At 39.0% G+C, this 20,020-nt stretch overlaps 1 protein-coding gene across 5 annotated transcripts in view; it reads left to right on the top strand.

The window, feature by feature from the left end:
• fbxo41 (F-box protein 41) overlaps positions 1–5,220 on the top strand; it is a 93,520-nt gene extending 88,300 nt beyond the window's left edge. For all 5 annotated transcript variants that reach the window (XM_041785789.1, XM_041785788.1, XM_041785785.1 and 2 more), the window contains exon 15: positions 1,846–5,220. In XM_041785789.1, the coding sequence (XP_041641723.1) occupies positions 1,846–1,908 (63 nt within the window). In that variant the 3' untranslated portion in view covers positions 1,909–5,220. The remainder of the gene's footprint in view (positions 1–1,845) is intronic.
• The last annotated feature ends 14,800 nt before the right edge of the window (positions 5,221–20,020 follow it).

Below are 20,020 nucleotides of genomic sequence, written 5' to 3'. Positions count from 1 at the left end.
TTCAGTGTGTATCAGGCTACATGAATTTTGCCAAATTTTTGACCCAACTTCATCGTTGCAGCCTATTGTCAAAAGACGGGCCAGAACATGAACGTTGGGAGCAACAAACGCAGATGCAGAGTGACAAAATCAACAATGCAACCACGATTTGACAAGACGGCCATGTCTGAATTTTTGTGGCATCTGCTGGATAGTTTGACACCCTGCCCTGATGTCGCAGCGTGGATTCTGAAGCCTACCACAAGGATGGCATTTGCCCTCATCTCTTTGTCATCATTAACCAGAGTAGCATCATTCAATCCCCCACATCAAGTCTTTCTCTCTTCTGCGTACATACATCATTCCTAGCATTGCTAACTCAGGAGCTAATTTTCTCAAGAGGTTGGTTGCAGACTGCAGCTCTAAGACACCCTCTCTTACAGACCACTACTGTGAGACACCGCCTTTGCCAGGACAGAAATACACACTAAAACTTTGAAAATAAAATCAAGTTAAACTTCTGAACTTCTGACTTCAGGGTAAGGGTAATGGTTAGAATAACAAAAGTTAAAAGTCAAAAACCTGACCTCAAAAATCTAATTACAGAACATTTAATAAAGCCGAGTAGAAAGCCTGCTTATGGGAAAAAAAACCTGTTGTCCTTGAAAACACACTAGCACAGCTAACGTAACTGAAGCTAAAGTTAACAAGGCTACAGTGGTGTCAAATATGTAAGCTATGCAGGTAATGATGCAACATAGCTTAACCTAAAGCTAATCTAGCAACATTAGCTCAAGCTTTGTTGGCTAAGTAGCTACACTATCTACGTAACTACATAGCTGACATAGGTTAGGTAAGGTAACTTTATTTTTACCCATAGGTAGGTTTGCAGTTGGTTTACAGTGAATAAGTCCACCTTCTTTCACACTCAATTAACATCACATAAAAGGGGGTAACCCAATTTAATCTTCTGTCATTTGGGTTATGCTTTTTATGGTTTTGAGCACTGTAATAATAACTTTATCATGTTTTGTCCTGTCCTGTGATGTTGATTGTGTGTGAAATGAGCCTGACATACTCACTGTAAATCAAATCTACCTACAGGTCTAATAAAAGTTTCCTTACCTTGCCTTAGCTATGCAGCTATGTAGGTAACAAAGCTATGTAGCTAACATAGCTGAAGCTACTGAAGCCACATTAGCCACATTAACTTTGGCTGAAGCTACGTTAGCAACAGTTACATTTGCTCTCATTGCTTAAGCTAAAACTAAGGTAGCTACAAAGCAAGTGTAACTACTTCTTAAATGGGTCTATACGTCATTTAATCCCAAAATAGTCTGTAAGTTTTGCAATATGGCGATTTTTTTCATCTAAAAAAGTTCATCTAAAAAAAAAAAAAAATCTAAAACACAAAGACTTTGTACTGGAAAATTACATCACTTTCATTCTGACAGAGGCAACATCTCACAGTAGTGGCCAGATCTGCGGTCTGCAGTCTTGACATGTTACCACATTTGTACCTAGTTGTATTTGAGGGATAGCCACTCTTTATTTTCCTCTTCTTGATACACAGAGATGAGTCAGCAATGGTTTCTTCTTCATTGTGCTTCTGTTGTAGCTATGATTGACCGTCGTTAATAAACATCCCTTATGACCAGTGAACTTGTGTACAATTTTGGACAGAGCCATGATGACAGCAAAGGATGATTGGTCGGGATCACACAGCTTTACAGTTTTTTCATAGCTTGCTGTCACTGTATAGTTTCTAATAATGGAGGAAATCAAGAAAGAGTGTCTGGACTATCTCACAGTGGTATCCTCAGATAAAGTAAGTCTTAAATCCCTTTGTTTCCTTTTTTCTTTCAGGCTTTGAAGAAGAGACCCGGCTTCTCCAAAATCCTCCATGTCAAAGCAGATAGTCTCTGCTAACATCTCTTTTTGGAGAGACACCATCTTGGTTCCGGTCAATCACAAAGCCCCAGCTGTTTTTGAGCCCACCCTACGATGGGTATGTGGATGAATATGTCTGCAGCACCAACAGAAACAACAGAAGGCTGCCATGACGGACAGCGCTGAGGCTCAGTGTGCAAACTCCAATAAGGACAAACATCAAATCATTCAGTATTAGAGTCAGTATCTCCGTAATGTTGGCTAAGACTGAAAACCCAATCAGGAGGTTTGTATTTGGACTAATCATGGCACTGTCTATCAGATGAAGGGCCCTACAGGCTTAAATAACTAGACAAACTGTCAGATCTCTCTCTGTCCCCGTCTTTTTGCTTTCACCTGAACATGGTTGGTTTTGCTGCACAGATCTCTCTGTTGAAGGGCCTGCAGCCAGGTGACAGCGCTGTATTTAACTGTCTGCATCTCCATTATGCTTGACATTTACTCCAGACTACCTTCAGCACCGGTAGCTGGTGGGCGGGCGCGCATTTTAAAACATATACAATTTCCACCAGAAGTACAAGGTTAAGAGTCTCGAGGCTGGAGCTTTATTGTGCGAATGCATCCAGTCGAGGCTTGAATATAAACGGTTTTCACCCAGCCTGCCCTGCACTAATACACACTGGGCGACGTTCAACTCTTACTGCTTCCACCCAGAAAAGAAACATGCTGCACGAGCTCCAGGCAGAGTGGAGAGAGAGCGAGGACAGAGCTCACAGTAACACACAGACCTTTACAGTCTTCTAGCCACAGCATGGCAGCGATGCATTTAGCCTCTTTTACCATCCTCTGTATCCTCATGTCAACACAAACTCGGACTTTTCCATGGTTATAGTATCTTTAGATTTGTCCGCCTCAGAACAGGATGCAGTATCAGCTGTTTCATACTACCAGTAAGGCTGGAGTATGACCCATAATGCATTTCTACATAAAACTGGTGCCATTTGTGTCTGTCCTCATTCCAGTGAGCGTTTTCTCCAATGTGCCATTAATGCAGGAAGAGGGACCATGTCAGGCAGGGTTTGATCTCTTTAAATTTAAAGTAACTTTATCTAAACAGCTTGTGCTGAACAAAGGAAGGTTGGAACATGGTTCCCAGGTGTAAACAGATGTCACAGTATTTATATATCATGTGTCTTTCATATTATACCAAACTAAACAGTGCCATTCCTTATAGCAGTAATCGTATGGCTGAGATGCTCTCAGGCCACCTTTCTGTTCTTAAAACGTTCTCTGGCTCCCTCTGCTGGTTTTTACAAGCAATGACACTCAACTTAAATGTGTCACCATTAACATTTGCAGACATCAAAGATAAAGGGGCAGATCTTAGGTATCTGCTCAGAATTACAGTATTAATTTGGTGCAATTTCAGAATTTTTTTCTAGGGTTTAAAAACTCAAGAAGTATGAGTAGCAATACTGACAGTGATGATACTTCCTCTGTGCTGCAGAAAACTAAGAGTGAAGATCCAACGATTAACATTTATTGTTGATAGTATGTATGACTAAGCCTTTGAAAAAAGCTGTTAAATGTCTGCTGTGGCTCTGAGGGGGCTTGGTCAAGTGTAAGAATATAACACTCAGAAAGAAGACCCTGGCTTGGACAATGTTTTACAGCACAGAAACCTGCATTACAAGCAGGAGGCATGGAGATTGAACATTTTGGGAACATGAGTTTACAAGACATGCTGTCTAAAGAAAATACTTTATAGGGAAGTGATATGATTCAGAATGTTTTAGGGATGCACTAATACTTGCACCAGTATTGGGTATTGGGTACCGAGCCTAAGTACTTGTACTGATAAAAATTGCTGATGCTGTACTCAATATAATTTGACATTGTGATGTTAGCCTCTTAATATTTGAGTTAGTAGGCAAGTGGAAGTAATGTCTGCAGTTTGAGGATGTCTGAACATAAAAGAAGACAACAGTAGAGCAAACTGCAAACTATGCATTCGCAAATTGTCAAGAATAGGGATAAGGAAAGTCTTGTAAAAATGAAACAACTTTCAGCATAATTTTAAGAACTACAGTTAATAGCTTTCAGTAAGGTGACCACACTGAGGCCTGGAGGACAAAAAGAAAAACGTAAAACAGTGGCAACTACCACTGAACACTATGTGTTGTGGCAAAACTGGCATTTTATTCTCCATCTTTTTAAAACAGTGCATGTTTACATCCTCTGACAAATACAAAAAAACAGATATTAATTTCATCAATTTGATTTGTTTCTTCAGAGCCCTGTACATCACTAAGGACTTTATTAAAATCACTAAACCCAGAGGAGTCAAAGCCAGGCAAAGTCAAAATCTGGCTGCAGACTGTACATGTTCTGTCAGAACGGCCATCATTTTCTGGTACATTAGATTTTGTTTTAAAATGAACTTAATTCATAAACAAAGTCTGGCAGTTACATTCATGAAACAACCATATCGCTAACGTGACTAAATGACATCTCATACATAAAAGAGAAAAAGGTCAGAGGTCTAATCTGGGGTTAAATTATGTATAGACGTGTTTTAGAAGTAGTTAAACACATGGTAGCTTGCTACTCTAGCTACCTAATTAACGTTACTACATAGCCAATGTAGCTAAGTTAGCTTTGGCAACATGGGCTTGAGCAAACATAGCTAAAGCTAACAAACTTAAGTAGATAATGAAGCTTTAGCTTTAGCTACATGAGCTGTGTAGCTACATTATCTGCATAGCTTACGCAGCTAACAGAGCTACGTTAGCTAAATTAGCTGTGCTAGAATGTTTTCATGAAAAACAAGCTTTACTCCCCTGTGAGCAGGCTGTTTACTTCAGCTTCATTAAATGTTATTTATGTTTTGTAGGTCAAGTTTTTGACTTTTAACTTTTGGTATCCTAACCATCACCTTAACCCTTACCCTAAACAAAAGCTTAATCTGTTTTTATTCCCAAAGTTTTAGGGTGTATTTACTTTCTGCCAGAGACAGCTACTCTGCTATTTTCTCCCTTCTGGGTTTGCTTTCTCTGATAGCATTCTGCAGAAGTAGAACTGGGGCCTTTCTCCTCTAACTTTGCAAAGCAGATGGATATGCCCGTTTCTGTGTTTATCACTGGTGAATCCATCTTGCAAAGCTCCAGTCTGAACCCTTTTTGGCCCGGTTAGAAAGTGACAGGACCAGTCAGCAATGAGAGGCAGTACTTTTGGGCGTGACATAACCATGACGTATGGAAGCAGCAACAAGAGGCCGGTGCAGATATGGTGGAAGACATTATCGTGGATGCTGCTAAAGCACCAGTTTTATCAGAAATTGCTGACATTTCTTCATTAAAATAAGAACAGAGAACAGCATTGAGTTGTTTTATTTTCAAAAACGACAAAAGTCATGTACTGACATGTCTGCATTTGCCATGGTTCGCGTTATGCAGTTCTTCTATTATGGAGTTTACTCCTCGGTAGCGGCTACGTCACGTGTTTTGTTGCTCTGATTGGCCTGTAAAGATGTGACAGACAGAATGTTTATCCAGTCACCCTCTGAGTTTTTTTCAAAGCCTCTGCTCTTTCCCAAACACTGTGTATGAGAGGTTTTCCAGATGGATGTGTTTCACACATCCATCTGGCATGCCAGGTTATATCGCCTCATCACTTAGCAAAAACCCAGTTAAACAACAGCTTTGTTTCAAGAAAAACTAACTGGCTTAAACATGCAGATGACCGAGATTAGTGGTGTTCTTAGGTGTATAATTCCCATCCAATTAAACACAAAACATAATCATTTCTAGCCGACTAGTCTAAAGCCGAATAAATGTATTCCCTAAATCAACGTCAGCGATAAATGTTATAGTGTAATGTTGCAATGCTTGTTCTCAGAAAGTGGCTAAAGTAAGCAGTGTTAGTATCACTGGCCTTCGATCCTCTTTGCAAGGTAATATTCACATTCCTGAGCTGAATATTGTCACACGATAGTTCGGTTATGTGTGAGTATTACCTGACCCAGCCTCTGGAAAACTTAATCCTCATTTTTTAGATCAAAATAATCCTAAACCAGGCTGTTTGTATGAGATGCCATTGGTGCTAAATCAGTTAGCGGTTGTTTATATCAGATTAAAGAGCACTGTTGTAACAGACGGTCATTATAGACAGCTATAGTGGCTACTAGAGGTGGGAAGCTGCGTTACATTTTAGATGCAGCATTTGACCAGGATTGTAGGCCTTGAATGAATAAAAACTACAAACAAATCAAATTTTAACTGCATAGGCGGCTAATCGCACGTACCCCTAACCAAGATGTCAGCTCCTCTGTAGTGTACAGCAGTATAAAACGCCAGGAGGCAGTTCTCCAAATGTGTGACGTCACCTGAAAGCTATGAGTTGTACCTTACAGTCTTTATATTGGTAGTATTGGTGTGTAATCACATGTTAGTACTTGTACTTGGTCTGAAAATAGGTGGTATTGGTGCATCCCTAGAATTTTTGGTGCGGGGACCAATAATCAGGATTTGTTGCATTTGCTGCATTGTTTTTGGTTCAGATCGGTCTCTTGTGAGTTCCTAAACTTTATGAAAGTGCAATACTTAATCACACAGTTCTCCTTTTAGATGCTTATAATCACTTTGCACATTGTTTTCAGACAGGTTAAAGAAAAGAATTTACTTGTTGATGAAATCATTTCCTCTTTTTCCTTGCCAAAGGTTTACAGTGAGTCACTAGAAAAGTGTTCACTTTACCCTCATTTGTCACAGGCCTGTCTATGGCTTATTTTCCTGACATTATGAGCAACAAAGCAAGATGACATGTCCTGGTCTAGGCATTTGTCATGTGGGCTTTTAAGGGTTTCAAAAAGACACAGATCAGCTGATTTTTCCTCTGCTTTAAAGTCAAAAACAGTCGTAGCTGCATATTGTAGTGATCATATTCTAGTTCAGTATGTGGATGTCCTTATCTTCATGCTCTTCCAGTACTGCATATTAGTATTATTCTTCTCCTACACTGATTGTCCGTCTGGTTTCATCGAGGGAAAGATGTAAAACTTTGCAGACATATACAAGAAAACACAAAGCACTTGTTGATTTTAAGTTTTAGACAATCCTGCCTTCGCTATCAGCTTCTCTGTACATAATGTTTGTTAAAAAATAAGACAAAAAAACAAAAAAAAAGGAGCAACATTTGATGTTATATAATATTCTAAGGTCATACTTCTGAGTGGAAACAGTGGACATTTCCAGGTGTTCATTCTGTAAGCATTTTCTCTCCAAAGTTGAATGAAAGATAAACATAGAGAACTATATTATGTATAACAGTAGTGTTGAAATTGCAGTTGTGTATTAGATTCTTTATATTAAATGTGCATCAGAGTCATATAGAGATGGAAAATTATTTAAGAAGAGGATAAAGTTGATAACTCAGCTATTTATTTCTATAAAAAGAGCGATGTGTATAATGTTGGCATGTTTGTGTTCGAGCATCAATCATTAAGTTGCCTTCTTAACTGTTCTGCTACTGTGACCAGAAAATTATTCGATGTTTAAAGAGCTTTGATTGCCTGCAGGTTAATAATGTTTTCTCCTTTTATTTCATCCAGTCTGTTGTTGCACTAGTGAGAAAAAAAGATATTTCAGATGTTTATTATAAGAGTGTTGTTTTAATGTTCAGCTATTTCTCAGTATTTGACAAAAATATGATGCACTTTTTTTCCTGAACACTTTTTATCAGCCCGTCTGTCATCAGTTTTTCTGTCAGTGAGTATGGGAGAAGGGGGTCTGGCAGAGATTTGTGTTGTTGTATGAAACCGACTGTTCGCTCACATGTTTGGTTTCATGAAAAAAGAAGATTTTTGGAAGCACTGCGATCACAGACGCGAGGTTATGCTCTTCTTGTTCATCGTTTCTTATCTCATCGGTCAGAAAGTTAAGAGAATGATTCAGCTACATTCAAGTGCTTTTTCTGTTCATTGCCAAATGCCCTTATGCTCCCTTTTGTATTTGAACTGCCTTTGTTTTTCCTTTGCATTATGCTGTAGACTTCATGTGTTTGCTTTATTGTGAACATGGACCTGCTGAAGATGTCGCAGAGGCTCTGAAGCTGCAGAAAAGAGGTGCCAAGTAAGCCGGAGCCCTTCCTGGCTTACATCTCCATCCTCTGCCTCTCTGAATATAAAGCAGAATCATTTATTTACATCCAGAAACTGAAGCATCGCTACATCAGGGTGCTTCAGTATTCATTTATTCCATTGCTGTTGGTTTTAATCCCTCCTCCTCTTTTGCAGTTAAAGCCACGTATCATACTGTGCATTGAAAAAACTTGTCTGAGTGTCTATGTACCTCTCTGTACATAATTTTATGTATGAATGATTGTATTCTGCCCATCCATTTGAATAGTATTTTACACATTACCTCAACACTTATCTGGGCAATTAAGTGTGCAGTTAGTCTTTGTACTTTTGTCATTTTTTTGACTACCATTTTGACCGGTGAACGCCAGTTGATCCATGAACTTCATCCTTGTTGCTACAACGACAAAAATGGATTCTGTTGCTGAATAAAACTTTCTCAAAAGATGCTCAGCTTTTTACAGTGACTGCAGTAGATGGAAATGTTTTACTACCCATTTTCACTCTTTTGTTGTCATAAATAAAACTGCTTTCAACTGTATTTGCTCTTACTTTAGAAATGTTTTGAAATTGGACGAAATCATTTAGATAATGAATGAAGATTAAGACGACCAGATTTCAGAAAGTCTGCAGATCATTGGCTTTGTGTCAAAAAGTTTTGTTTTAAAATTCCCATAATTAATCAATGGGGCAATACTGTCAAAAAACATTGTAGAAGGAACAAACACCTGTTCTGTCATCCATGTAGTAGTCTTTTTTTCTCATGAATTTAAAGGAAAATCCAACACCTTATACATGTCTGTAACACCCAATATGTAGGCTATCCTTTTTAGGAGAAAGAAGTGATTGATTATATTTCTAAGAAACATGGTTATGAAAGTCCGGGTTACTTTTTCAAAATTGACAAGCCTTATTTTCTGAGGCTTTCCTTTTGCTATCTAGCAGCAACCAAAAAGGAACAATCAGGGTTTTCCATCATTTTTTGTGACTGTGTAGGGGTCTGCACAGGTATGAAAATACTACTTGGAACATACAGACTATACACAAATTTATTTCTATTGCATGGCTGATCATTTTCTTCATTTCCAATCAAGCAAATTTTAGCTATCCCATCCACTGTAATAGTGTTTGCTTGGTTGGGACTGCTTATACAATCTTCTTCCAAAAATAACTTGGCTGCATAATATGAACGTCTTGTTTTACTGCGTTTATTACAGAATTTTGCATCGGCATCCAAAGATCAAGCAGTGAATCAGTTTGGACAGTTTTATGGCTCTAAGATGAAACAAGCAGAAGCTCGTGTCATTTTCCTCACCTCATGTATTAAAGGGTCAACCTCCATTAGATGCATGCTGAATGTAACACACACCTGGTGCAGGTGCAGCACAGAGCTGATCAAAAGTCCAACTTTATGTGTGGAATCTGATTGGTCATGTAAGGACTTCTCTCTAGTATGTGAAAGGACTAACGACTCTGGAACAAAGCAGAAAGAAATATTCATGAAAAGTAAACTTGGCAAGTCCTGCCTCTCTTTGGGATTTAAAATATTTTTTATGATCATAAGGCTCCAAGTTGTGGTTTATCTTAACTGTTAAATTACCCTCAAAGGAGAGTCTAGGGACTGTCAGATGCCAATAAGGGACTTGCAGAGGCTTGAGTTAATAATAATCATGAAATGACAGGATGAGACATTTTTGATGGCTTTATTTTTTGCTATAATCAGTATGTTTAGAGTTATTTGACTGAGCAACTAAACATTTCTTACTTTTATAATGCAGACATGCATCAAACATAGCTGTGGCACTGAGCTAAAAAAATGTGTCCCTAATTTGGCACTGAAAACATTGGCAACCCTAATGCCAATCTACAAGATGTTACATCCATAGCCTAAAGTTGTGCAGTTCTTATTAAGTGGTAGCTTATTTCAGCAAGGGCTGGGGGGACACTTGCATACGACCAATACAAAGAACACAACAGTGTAAAACCATAAATTGTTTTTTATACTTTTTCTATTATAAATAGTAAAAGCAGAATTGTAGTAAAGCAATCCCCATGGATGGACTGTACTCCTTACTTTCACTTACTTTCACAAAAAATATATGTAATATCTTTGAAAACTGCTTTTTGCGGATGATGTGGTTCTGTTGGCTTCATCAGGCTTTGACCTACAGCTCTCACTGTAACGATTTGCAACCGAGTGTGAAGCGGTACCTCCAAATCTGAGGCCATGGTCCTCAGTCGGAAAAGGGTGGAGTTCCCTCTCCAGGTTGGGAATGAGATCCTGCCCCAAGTGGAGGAGTTCAAGTATCTCGGGATCTTGTTCACGAGTTAGGGAAGAATAGAACGGGAGATTGACAGACGGATCGGTGTGGCGTCAGCAGTGATGCAGTCTCTGCATCGGTCCGTCGTGGTGAAGAAAGAGCAGAGTTGAAAGGCGAAGCTCTCGATTTACCAGTCCACGTTCCTACTCTCACCTATGGTCATGAACTGTGGGTTGTGACCGAAAGAACGTGATCACGGATACAGGCAGCTGAAATGGGTTTCCTCCACAGGGGGGCTGGGCTCTCCCTGCGGCTGCTCCTCCACGTTGAGAGGAGCCAGATGACGTTGCTCAGGCATCTGGTCCAGATGCCTCCTGGACACCTCCCTGGTGAGGTGTTCCAAGCATGTCCCACTGGGAGGAGGCCCCAGGGAAGACCAAGGACACGCTGGAGAGACTATGTCACTTGGCTGGCCTGGGAACGCCTCAGGATCCCCTGGGCTGGACAAAGTGGCCAGGGGGAGGGAAGTCTGGACTTCCCTGCTTAGGCTGCTGCCCCCGTGACCTCACCTCAGATAAGAGGGAGAAGATGGATGGATGGATGTAATGTCGTTTTTTGAAATTGTAAAATTTCTTTGATTTTTGTAAGACATCTTGCAAACTGAGAGGCTGTTGTTGCAAACCACACATCTCTGACATCTCTCTCAAACCACTGATTCGAGTTGCTGTCTTTATCATAACGGAAATACATGCTACAACTTTTTAAATATCATCGGATTAAACTTCAGTTTAGGGTTATGATGAGTGTTAAGGTAAGGGTTAGGATACCAAACACTAAAAGTTAACTTGACCTGCAAAACATGCTGTATAAAGCCGAATAACCAGATCTGTTCACAAGAAAAAATCTTGTCCTCCATGAAAACACTAACGCACCACATGCATTTTACATAGCTCTCTTAGCTACATAGATTAAGTAGCCATGTAGCTAAGGCTAAGCTCACAAAGCAGCTAAGTAAGAGACCTTATCTACGTATCTACATTAGTTTTAGCTATGTTTGCTAAAGCTCACCTTGCTAAAGCTAACTTAGCTGTATTAGTATCATTAATGGGTTCTGTGCATGGCAGGGTGTGGCGTATTTCCGGTGGAATATTGAGCTTACATTTTCCACCCAATGATACGTGCTAAGCAAAAACAGAATCTGAACCATCCTGTACTTCATTTATTACCTCCACCAAGGAGGTTATTTGATCGGGTGGGTTTGTCAGTTTGTTAGTTAGTTTGTTAGCAACGTAATTCAAAAAGTCATGGACGGATTTTGATGAAATTTTCAGGAAATGTCAGACATGGCATAAGGAAGAACTGATTAGACTTTGGGAGCGATCCGGATCACCGTCTGGATCCAGGATTTTTTTAAAGGATTCCCTACTATTGGGAGATAGGGCTAATGGCAGAGATCTGCGCTGTTACAACTTTACACCTGGAGATGGCAGACATGAGTAACTTCAATCCCAGCAGCATGTTTTTGGTGTGTTTCTATTTAAAGTTTTGGAGTTTTTAGAGTTTGAAAGATGCACGCCCGGTCGAGGAGACGAGTCGAAGCATAACAGAGAGGAAGACAGTGAATTGTAGCGAGAATACTCGCAATGCTGGGAGGAATAGTGGAATATTCACCCTCTGCCATGACTTTCAGTCTTCCAGTGAGACCATGGGTGCTTCTGCCATGACAGTCCACACGTAGCCAATGCTTTGCCTCACGGTGTCTCCACCCCACCGGGGAGGGAGTAATCGGCGAATTAGATTTTGATCCAGATCACCGTCTGGATCCAGGAATGTTTTAAAAGGATTCTTCACCATTGGGAGATAGGGCTAATGGCAGAGGTCTGCGCTCTCTGAGTGCTTTTCTAGTTCGTTTGTTTCTGTTGCTGTTTGTGTTTACTCTTTATCATAATGGCACCCTAACATGCTAAAATGATGTTTCAAAAATCTTTTGGACATCATTTCTGTAAGCCACAATGTACATCTTCAGCTAAATTTAAGTCGTCATTGAGAGTCAGCTTGGGTAACTCATACAAACAGCGACTAAGCCACATCACATCTGCCATCATACGCCATTCTCTTCTGCATTCAGTCTCCAGACTGGAAGTTTGGAAGTTGCCTAATGCCTAACACAGAAGCGATGCATGCATAGAGCCCATTACAGAGCTAAGCCATGTTAGCTTTGGCTAAAGCTCATGAAGCTAAAGAGAGCTACCGTTCGTGTATCTACTTCTTAAACAGGACAATACACAATTTAATCTCAGGCTAGACCTCGGACCTTTTTCTCAGTTTTATTTATGAAGTGTTGCTTTGCAATGTAGTTATTTCATGAATTTAAATTCCTGATTTTGTTTATTTAAGTTAGATTTTTAGAGCAAATCTTACATTGAAAATAATTTGTACTGGAAAACTCCAGCACTTCTGTTAAGACATGGACAGCGTCTCAGATGGACAGTCTGTGAGGGTGGCCCTCAAGATGGACGGTCTGCAACCATAGTCTTGAGCAAACCCCCATAGGTGTCTCATGACCTCCCTTGGGCTCCATACCCAATATTGGGAACCACTACACTATGTTGCTTTCATCAATTACAGGGAGCAGCTGTTTGTAAACGCTCCGACGGTTTGCTAGCAATTTTGTGTAAACGGCTAGCAATGAAAGGGAGACAGTGAAAAAAAGACTGCTGAATGTGTCGATAGAGGACTTCACTCTCTTTCCAGGACCTAAGGAAAAGAAAACCTCAAAAACAGAGATATATTTATCAGGTGAGTTAAATCTGCTGAAATATGTTTTGATAATGGACCCTTTATTAAGACATTGTTGCTAACATGCTAGCCCTAACGGTTATGAGCCATAGACTGTAGAAAGAATTGGACAAATCCCACGTGACATCAGCCATCTGCTTACATTAGGCGGACTCAAACAGCACTTGAAGCCAATCCGTGGCGAATTCCATATTTAAATTGTGGTCTCAACTGAACTTTGGATCAACCTAACGGCCCGCCCACTAAGTATGACTTCCTGTCAGCTAGCTAGCTAGCATTCTGGTTGACAGAAACATAGCCTCTGACTGTCGAGCTATCTGTCAATCAAATGAGACGCACCAATCAGTCCGCAGTGAGATTTATCCTAAATATATAATCTAAACGATCGTGGTACAAAAAAATTCACCCCCTGTACAGTGAGAGCGCATGAAGACATAAGCAAATGAGACACGTTTGGTTTTTTAACCAGACTGTAAACCAGTTTATTTCTTACGACGGAGTATTAGGGCCACACAAAGAGAAAAGAAATTAAAGAATAAACTTTTTTTTTTGACATTACGAGAATAAAGTCATAATATTACGAGAATAAAGTTGTAATATTACGATTGTAATATTACGGGAATAAAGTCGTAATATTACGAGAAAAAAATGTATAATATTATGAGGAAAAAAAGGTGTAATATTAAGAGAATAAAATATTATAAGAAAGTCTGCCATTAAAATGAGTAATGCTGAGCATCTTGTGAAGCTATACTTTAGTATCGGTTTCACAAATAAGGAAATACTTCATCTTTTGGCACATCAGAATTAAATTATTATCAGAATATATTTATATAGATCCGCGGTACCCCTGCAGACTGTCTTTCTTGTAATATTTTATTCCCATAATATTAAGACTTTTTTCTCGTAATATTACGACTCTTTTTCTTGTAATATTACGACTTTATTCTTGTAATATTATGACTTTTTTCTCAAAATATTACAACTTTATTCTCGTAATATTACGACTTTTTTCTCGTAATATTACGACTTTTTTCTTGTAATATTACGACTTTTTTCTTGTAATATTACGACTTTTTCTTGTAATATTAGGACTTTTTTCCTCATAATATTACAACTTATTTTCTGGTAATATTACGAGTTTTTTCTCGTAAATTACGATTTTATTCTCGTAATATTATAACTTTATTCTCATGATGTCAAAAAATTTTTTTTTCTTTTTTTTTTTTCCTTCTTGTGGCCCTAATACTCCGTCGTAATTTCTAGTGTAAAAATCGGCTTTTTAACAGGTGTCCAGATGGGACTTCTGGTGTTCCTGCAGCCAGCCTCAAGTGGACACCTGCAGTATTGCAATTTATTGCACTTCCACATTGGCTTCATCTTTCAGGACCAGAGGTTGCCACTTGTTAAGAGCAGGTTCCTGAGGTTTGTGTTGTTTGTCAGCCTCTGATAAATACAGTTTTATCAATACTACTGATAACTCACTTGCTTAGTGAAAAAGCCTCCACATGTACTTTAATCATTTTAAAACTATTTTGCAAACCTGCTGAGTACAGTTGAAATAATGGGGTCAGTCTTACTGAGTGTTATTAAAGGGCATTTCTCAGTGTCCTGTTCCTATTTTTCTCTGAGGACAGTGTTGTGTTTACTGGTTATAGAGGAAGCAAGGCTGAAATAATCTAAGTGCAGTGAAGCAAAGCACCATGCAAGCAAGGTCACACAGTACTGACCTGCTTTCTGAGGGCTGCTGGTTTGTTTTGGAAACTTTGTTCATGGTACTGTGCATAACTTCACATCTTATAGGACATAACAAGGAGCTTAGGGGTAACTATTTATGTCACAAGACTCAGAGAGCTCTGCTGTAAGCCTTTACATATGAAATTGCCACCAATATGTTGTTTAGACACTGATCAGATGCATGTGGGGAGAAATTAGTTACCTACATTTACGGTCAGACATTTATTTTTTTGTACTAAAGGACCAAATTTCGTTTTTATATGGAGGTACATTTCTAAAGTTTACTATCATTAGTTGGTGTGCATTTTACTTTGGTGATATTACAAATTTGAGAAAATTGCTCTTTCCACCTGCTTTTTCAATGATAGTTCTTCTTAGAAGGGTTGTATTTAAAAAAAATATCCCTCTAAAACATCATGTAATTTGTGTGAGCCGAGGGATTTTTGTAAAGGACCACCTGAGGTGACCATGAAGTCCTGATTTAAGAAAAGACAGACTGTAAAGCTCAGTCTCTCCTGTGTAAGGGTTAGATCATAATTTGTATGTTTGAGAAAACAGTGAAACAACAGACGACTTTTCCCTCTGTAGCTGAATGGTTAAGTCCTCTGAGACCTCTTGTGTTCCCCAGCTGGACCGGGCCTCCTGCCAGAACTTTGTCCCTGAGTTTCCCTCTCTGTCTGAACAAGGAGAAGGAGGAGGAGGGTAAGTACTCTACCCACAGAAAACAAAGTCTCACTTTTTAAGCTTTGTAGAAATTGTCACAATACAACCCCCCAGTCCAATGCATTACATAATGTTTATCAATCGGAAATGTGATGTGTGACATCCGCTCATTATCTCATTTTATCTATATTGTCACCAAGAAGATGTCAGAATTTATGGGGGCTTGCTCTGAGTGATTATACAACACAAAGTCAGCAGCTCTGTGCAGAGTTAAGCCTCTTTTAGCTCGATTTGCTTACATGGCTTGAAAATAGCAAAGAAAACATACTGAAAGTCCCATTTCCTGCCATAGTTTCCTGCTGATTTTGAGTACAAAAAGATGAAATTTTGTGATGGCATTGTGATGCACCTAGCAGCAATTATCAAATAAAGTTCAACACCCTGTCACCAAGTGACACATGGCAGCCTAAATGAGGATATATTCAGTCAAAGTTAGCACAGATGAAAATTATTCTTGCACTGGGCAGGAACTGACTAAATTAGATGACAATGTTGCCCCATTTGGTGGATTTTTTTAAAAACACTTAAAACAAATAAAGTCATGGATTTCTAAGTCAGTCCTGATCCGTATTTGGCAGAGCTCTATTCATGTCTTCAATCAGAACTCACAGTAGTGATTAGTAAATACACACACAGTGATCAGCAGTAAGATAACTTTTGTCCAGCTCTCCTCTTTCTGTGCCCTTCATACTTTGAGGGCTTTGAAGCTCTTGTTTCATCTCAGTGGATTACCAAAGTCCTTTCCAGGAGGCTCTGGGAGCACAGAGAGCACAATATATTGATTTGTTAACAAAGTGAACTTTAAAGCTTTTAGTAAAGAATTCCCATAGGCAATTTTATACCCTTTTTAGGAGTGCTCAAGCCCCCCTGAATTTCAACTTTGTGTCCTTTAAAAGGTATTTAGTAAATGTCTTCTTATTCTGTAGCAATTTTTTTTAACAAAGTGTAGTAAAATCAGCAATACGCCAAACTTATATGGCATATACCATGTCTGAAAAAGGCCTAATGTTTTCAGATTAATGATGAGTAAAAATGATGATTTAGCTGAGCACAGTGATAAAGAAATTGCAGAAAATAAGGTCTAAAGAACTGAAATATTTCATATTTATTTCAAAATTGTCTGCTCAAATGTAGGCATTAGCCTGTCTATTTTCTTTCAGTAGGCTTTGAAAAAAAGCTGTAATGGTGATATGCACTCTGTTCAGGCATCTGTGAGAGGCGAGTAAACATGCCAGACAATCATGATGGCAGCGATATATGATGATGTTGAACCACAGCAAGTTCTGTTAGAAAAAATAAATATTTTGTGAAGTAAAATCAAGCAGCAACCTTCGGTCCTGAAAAATAAAGCCAATGCTTAAGTGCAAAAAATTGCAATACCGCAAGTGTCCACTTGAGGCTGGCTGCAGGAACACCAGAAGTCCCGTCTGGACATCTGTTAAAAAGCCGGTTTTTACACTAGAAATAAACTGGTTTACAGCCTGGCTCAAAATCCAAGCGTGTCTCATTAGCTAATGTCTTCATGTGCTCTGACTATACAGGGGTGGATTTTTTTGTGAATGAATGAAACCTTTATTACCCCTGAGGGAATTTGCCTTGCACAGAGAGCATATAAAAACACAAACTACAAAAGACATCAGCAACCACACAGGACAACAAGGTTGTACCATAATTGTTTAGATTATATTTAGGGAAAACCTCACTGCGGACTGATGGGGGCGTCTCATTTGATTGACAGCCAGCTCGACAGGCAGACGCTACCTTTCTGTCAACCAGAATGCTAGCTAGCTAGCTGACAGGAAGTCATGCTTAGTGGGCAGGCCGTTAGGTTGATCCAAAGTTCGGATGAGACCGCGATTTCAATATGGAAGCCGCTGCAGATTGGCTTCAAGAGCTGTTTGAATCTGCCTATTGTAAGCAGATGGCTGAGGTCACACGAGGTTTGTCCAATTCTCTCTACAGTCTTTGAGTGAAACCCATGCTGTTGTTGATTTTATAAATAATGAACAAAGGAAAATAGCTCTTGTTTAGTGATATTGGTGTTTGGGCAGGTACTGTACACTTTCAAAAATGTCTACATGTCACACTGTCTTTTAAACAACGCTGACTGGTGTTCAGTGCAGCACAAATGGTGTGTGTTGGAGCTTTTCAAGATGAGATTTTCTGATGACAGAGATGGAGCCAGGTAACTCCATATGCTTTGCAAGGTTACCTGTCTTTAGGGGCTCAGCACCTCTAAAGTTGTGACTCTAATTTGCTGCAGAGCCTTCCATTGCTTAATTTATTAAAACAACTATTTCTTATCCAACATTTGTTTGTGAGGATGTTATCCAGGTCAAGAAGGTGCCTGCTGTCAAAGCACTATTAGATAACTTTACTGTCTGTACAGACTATTCACAACAGGCAAATACAGTATTAATGAGTCTATAACCTGGTAAATTATTAAACATTCACATTAATTAACATTTCAACAGACACTTGAGTTGAGCAGTTTTTCCCTTCATACATTAAAAATCCATGCTTCATGCTATCTCTGTATTGTACACTCATGCATCTGGTGGAAATTTACAGTGATTTTTGAGCAGAGGACAAGATGTAGAAGGAGATGGAGATCGCATTTAAGTTAATATCTTTTATAGGGGTGTAACGGTACAGAAAAATTTCAGTTCAGTACATACTGCGGATTTGAAGTCACGGTTCGGTCTGTTTTCGGTACAGTAATTGAAGTGAATAAATAAAATTATTTTTTATATATATGTATTTTTTAAAATTAAATTGTATTAATATCAATAGGCTGAATAAATTACATTTAAATTATTAATAATGCAGCAACCTCCTTCCAAAAGTTCTTCAATGATTAAAAATATATAAATAAATAAACACATTTTTGAAATACTAGGTTATTTTAATTGATATAATGACATATTTATACCCATTTTTAAACACTAAAATTTCCCAGCCAACTTGAATGCATCATCGTACAACCCTGAGTTAGCTGGGTAAGTATGCTAATTAGCGTCAATCCTGCTGATTTCAACATGGACTTCAGCACTGGATTACTTTTTTAACCAATGGGACCTACTACAAGGTTTGGGAGAACTTTTCACAGCCCATCTTGGTGGATAAAGCGGTTAGAGCCATGAGAAATCCAAGGATAACTTTAACTATGACACAGACATGATGGAGTCCTCTCTCCCCCTCCTCAGAGGCTGATGGTTGAAGGTAGAATTAATTTGATTCACAGAGCCAGAGCACCAGTGTTATAATAAAAACGATCTTAAATAATAGGAAATTTATAACCAGCTGGTGAGACTTTGTTGTTCCTCCCTGTTACAGTGACATTATTGTTTGAGAGGTGCTGTCGGAACCAATGAGCGCTACTTTATAAATAGGAACCAATCTTTGTCCGGGACACTTTTATCAGGGAATATTCAGGCTGTTGCTGTTGTCTGCTGTGGTTGTGTGGTTGCCAGGACAGTGTGACAGAGTCGTGCTCTGGTTTTCTGTCTGTATGTGAGCTTCATTCCACATGTATCTGTTCAGTACATGTCTGTACCGTACCGAATTGGTACAGTACAAATACACATACCTTTACATCCCTAATCTATTATAATCCAATGCTTTTAAATCATTTACATTGAGTATAAACGAAAGGGAAGTTAAACACATTAGCAACTTTGCATATTACTGCAGCAATCAAAGCACTATCCCAGAAACGCTTCAGAATAAAAGTACCATAAAAATGTGAGTAGTCATCACAGAAACAAACTGATCAGGCTTTTACTTTGAAAATCCCAGAGGTGGTTATCATACCTGCCATGTCAGCCTGGAATGATTGACGGACAAGGTACACAAACACACAGGTGCAGAGATCTGACTGCAGCTCTGAGCAGAAGTTTTTCAATCTCTTGAGTTCTGAGTGGACATTCAGCAGCTTCAGATTGATCTATGCTCACGCTCATGTTTTCAAATAAAGAAGTGATTTAATGTGCTTACGCACAACACTGGCTCCTATTGGTTGTGGACGAAGGTTGCATCACTGAAACACAATTTGCATAAGCCAGACCAAAGACTTATGAAAATATTAAACATGTTTGATATTGTTGTAACACCAAGACTGAAGAAAGACCGCCTTAAAACTGCTAAAAGCGAGTCTGATGACAACCTTAGACCTAATGACTAAGACAACAGGAGCAAGACTCATGACTTTACTTTGACTTTGGAATTTTTTTCTGTGACTTTGAAATCGGAGGAAAGTTGTTAGGTATAAAGTCGCCTTTATTTTGTCAACATTTTTGAAAAAGTTACTTCAGATTCTGACTTCCTACCCTTTTCCGCAGGGCATGAACCCTTTGAAGTGCTACTCTTCCTCCTGTAGTAACTTCTGTGTGCACATGGTGGGAATGATTAAGGGGTGCAAGAAAGTGAACAAAATGAAGAGAGAGAGAGCTGCAGAGTGGCACTGATTGGAGGAAAGGGGAAGACAATCTGGCCA

Source organism: Cheilinus undulatus, linkage group 4, assembly GCF_018320785.1.
Source record: "Cheilinus undulatus linkage group 4, ASM1832078v1, whole genome shotgun sequence".
Lineage (NCBI taxonomy): Eukaryota > Metazoa > Chordata > Actinopteri > Labriformes > Labridae > Cheilinus > Cheilinus undulatus.
This window is presented reverse-complemented; position numbering and strand designations above follow the sequence as displayed.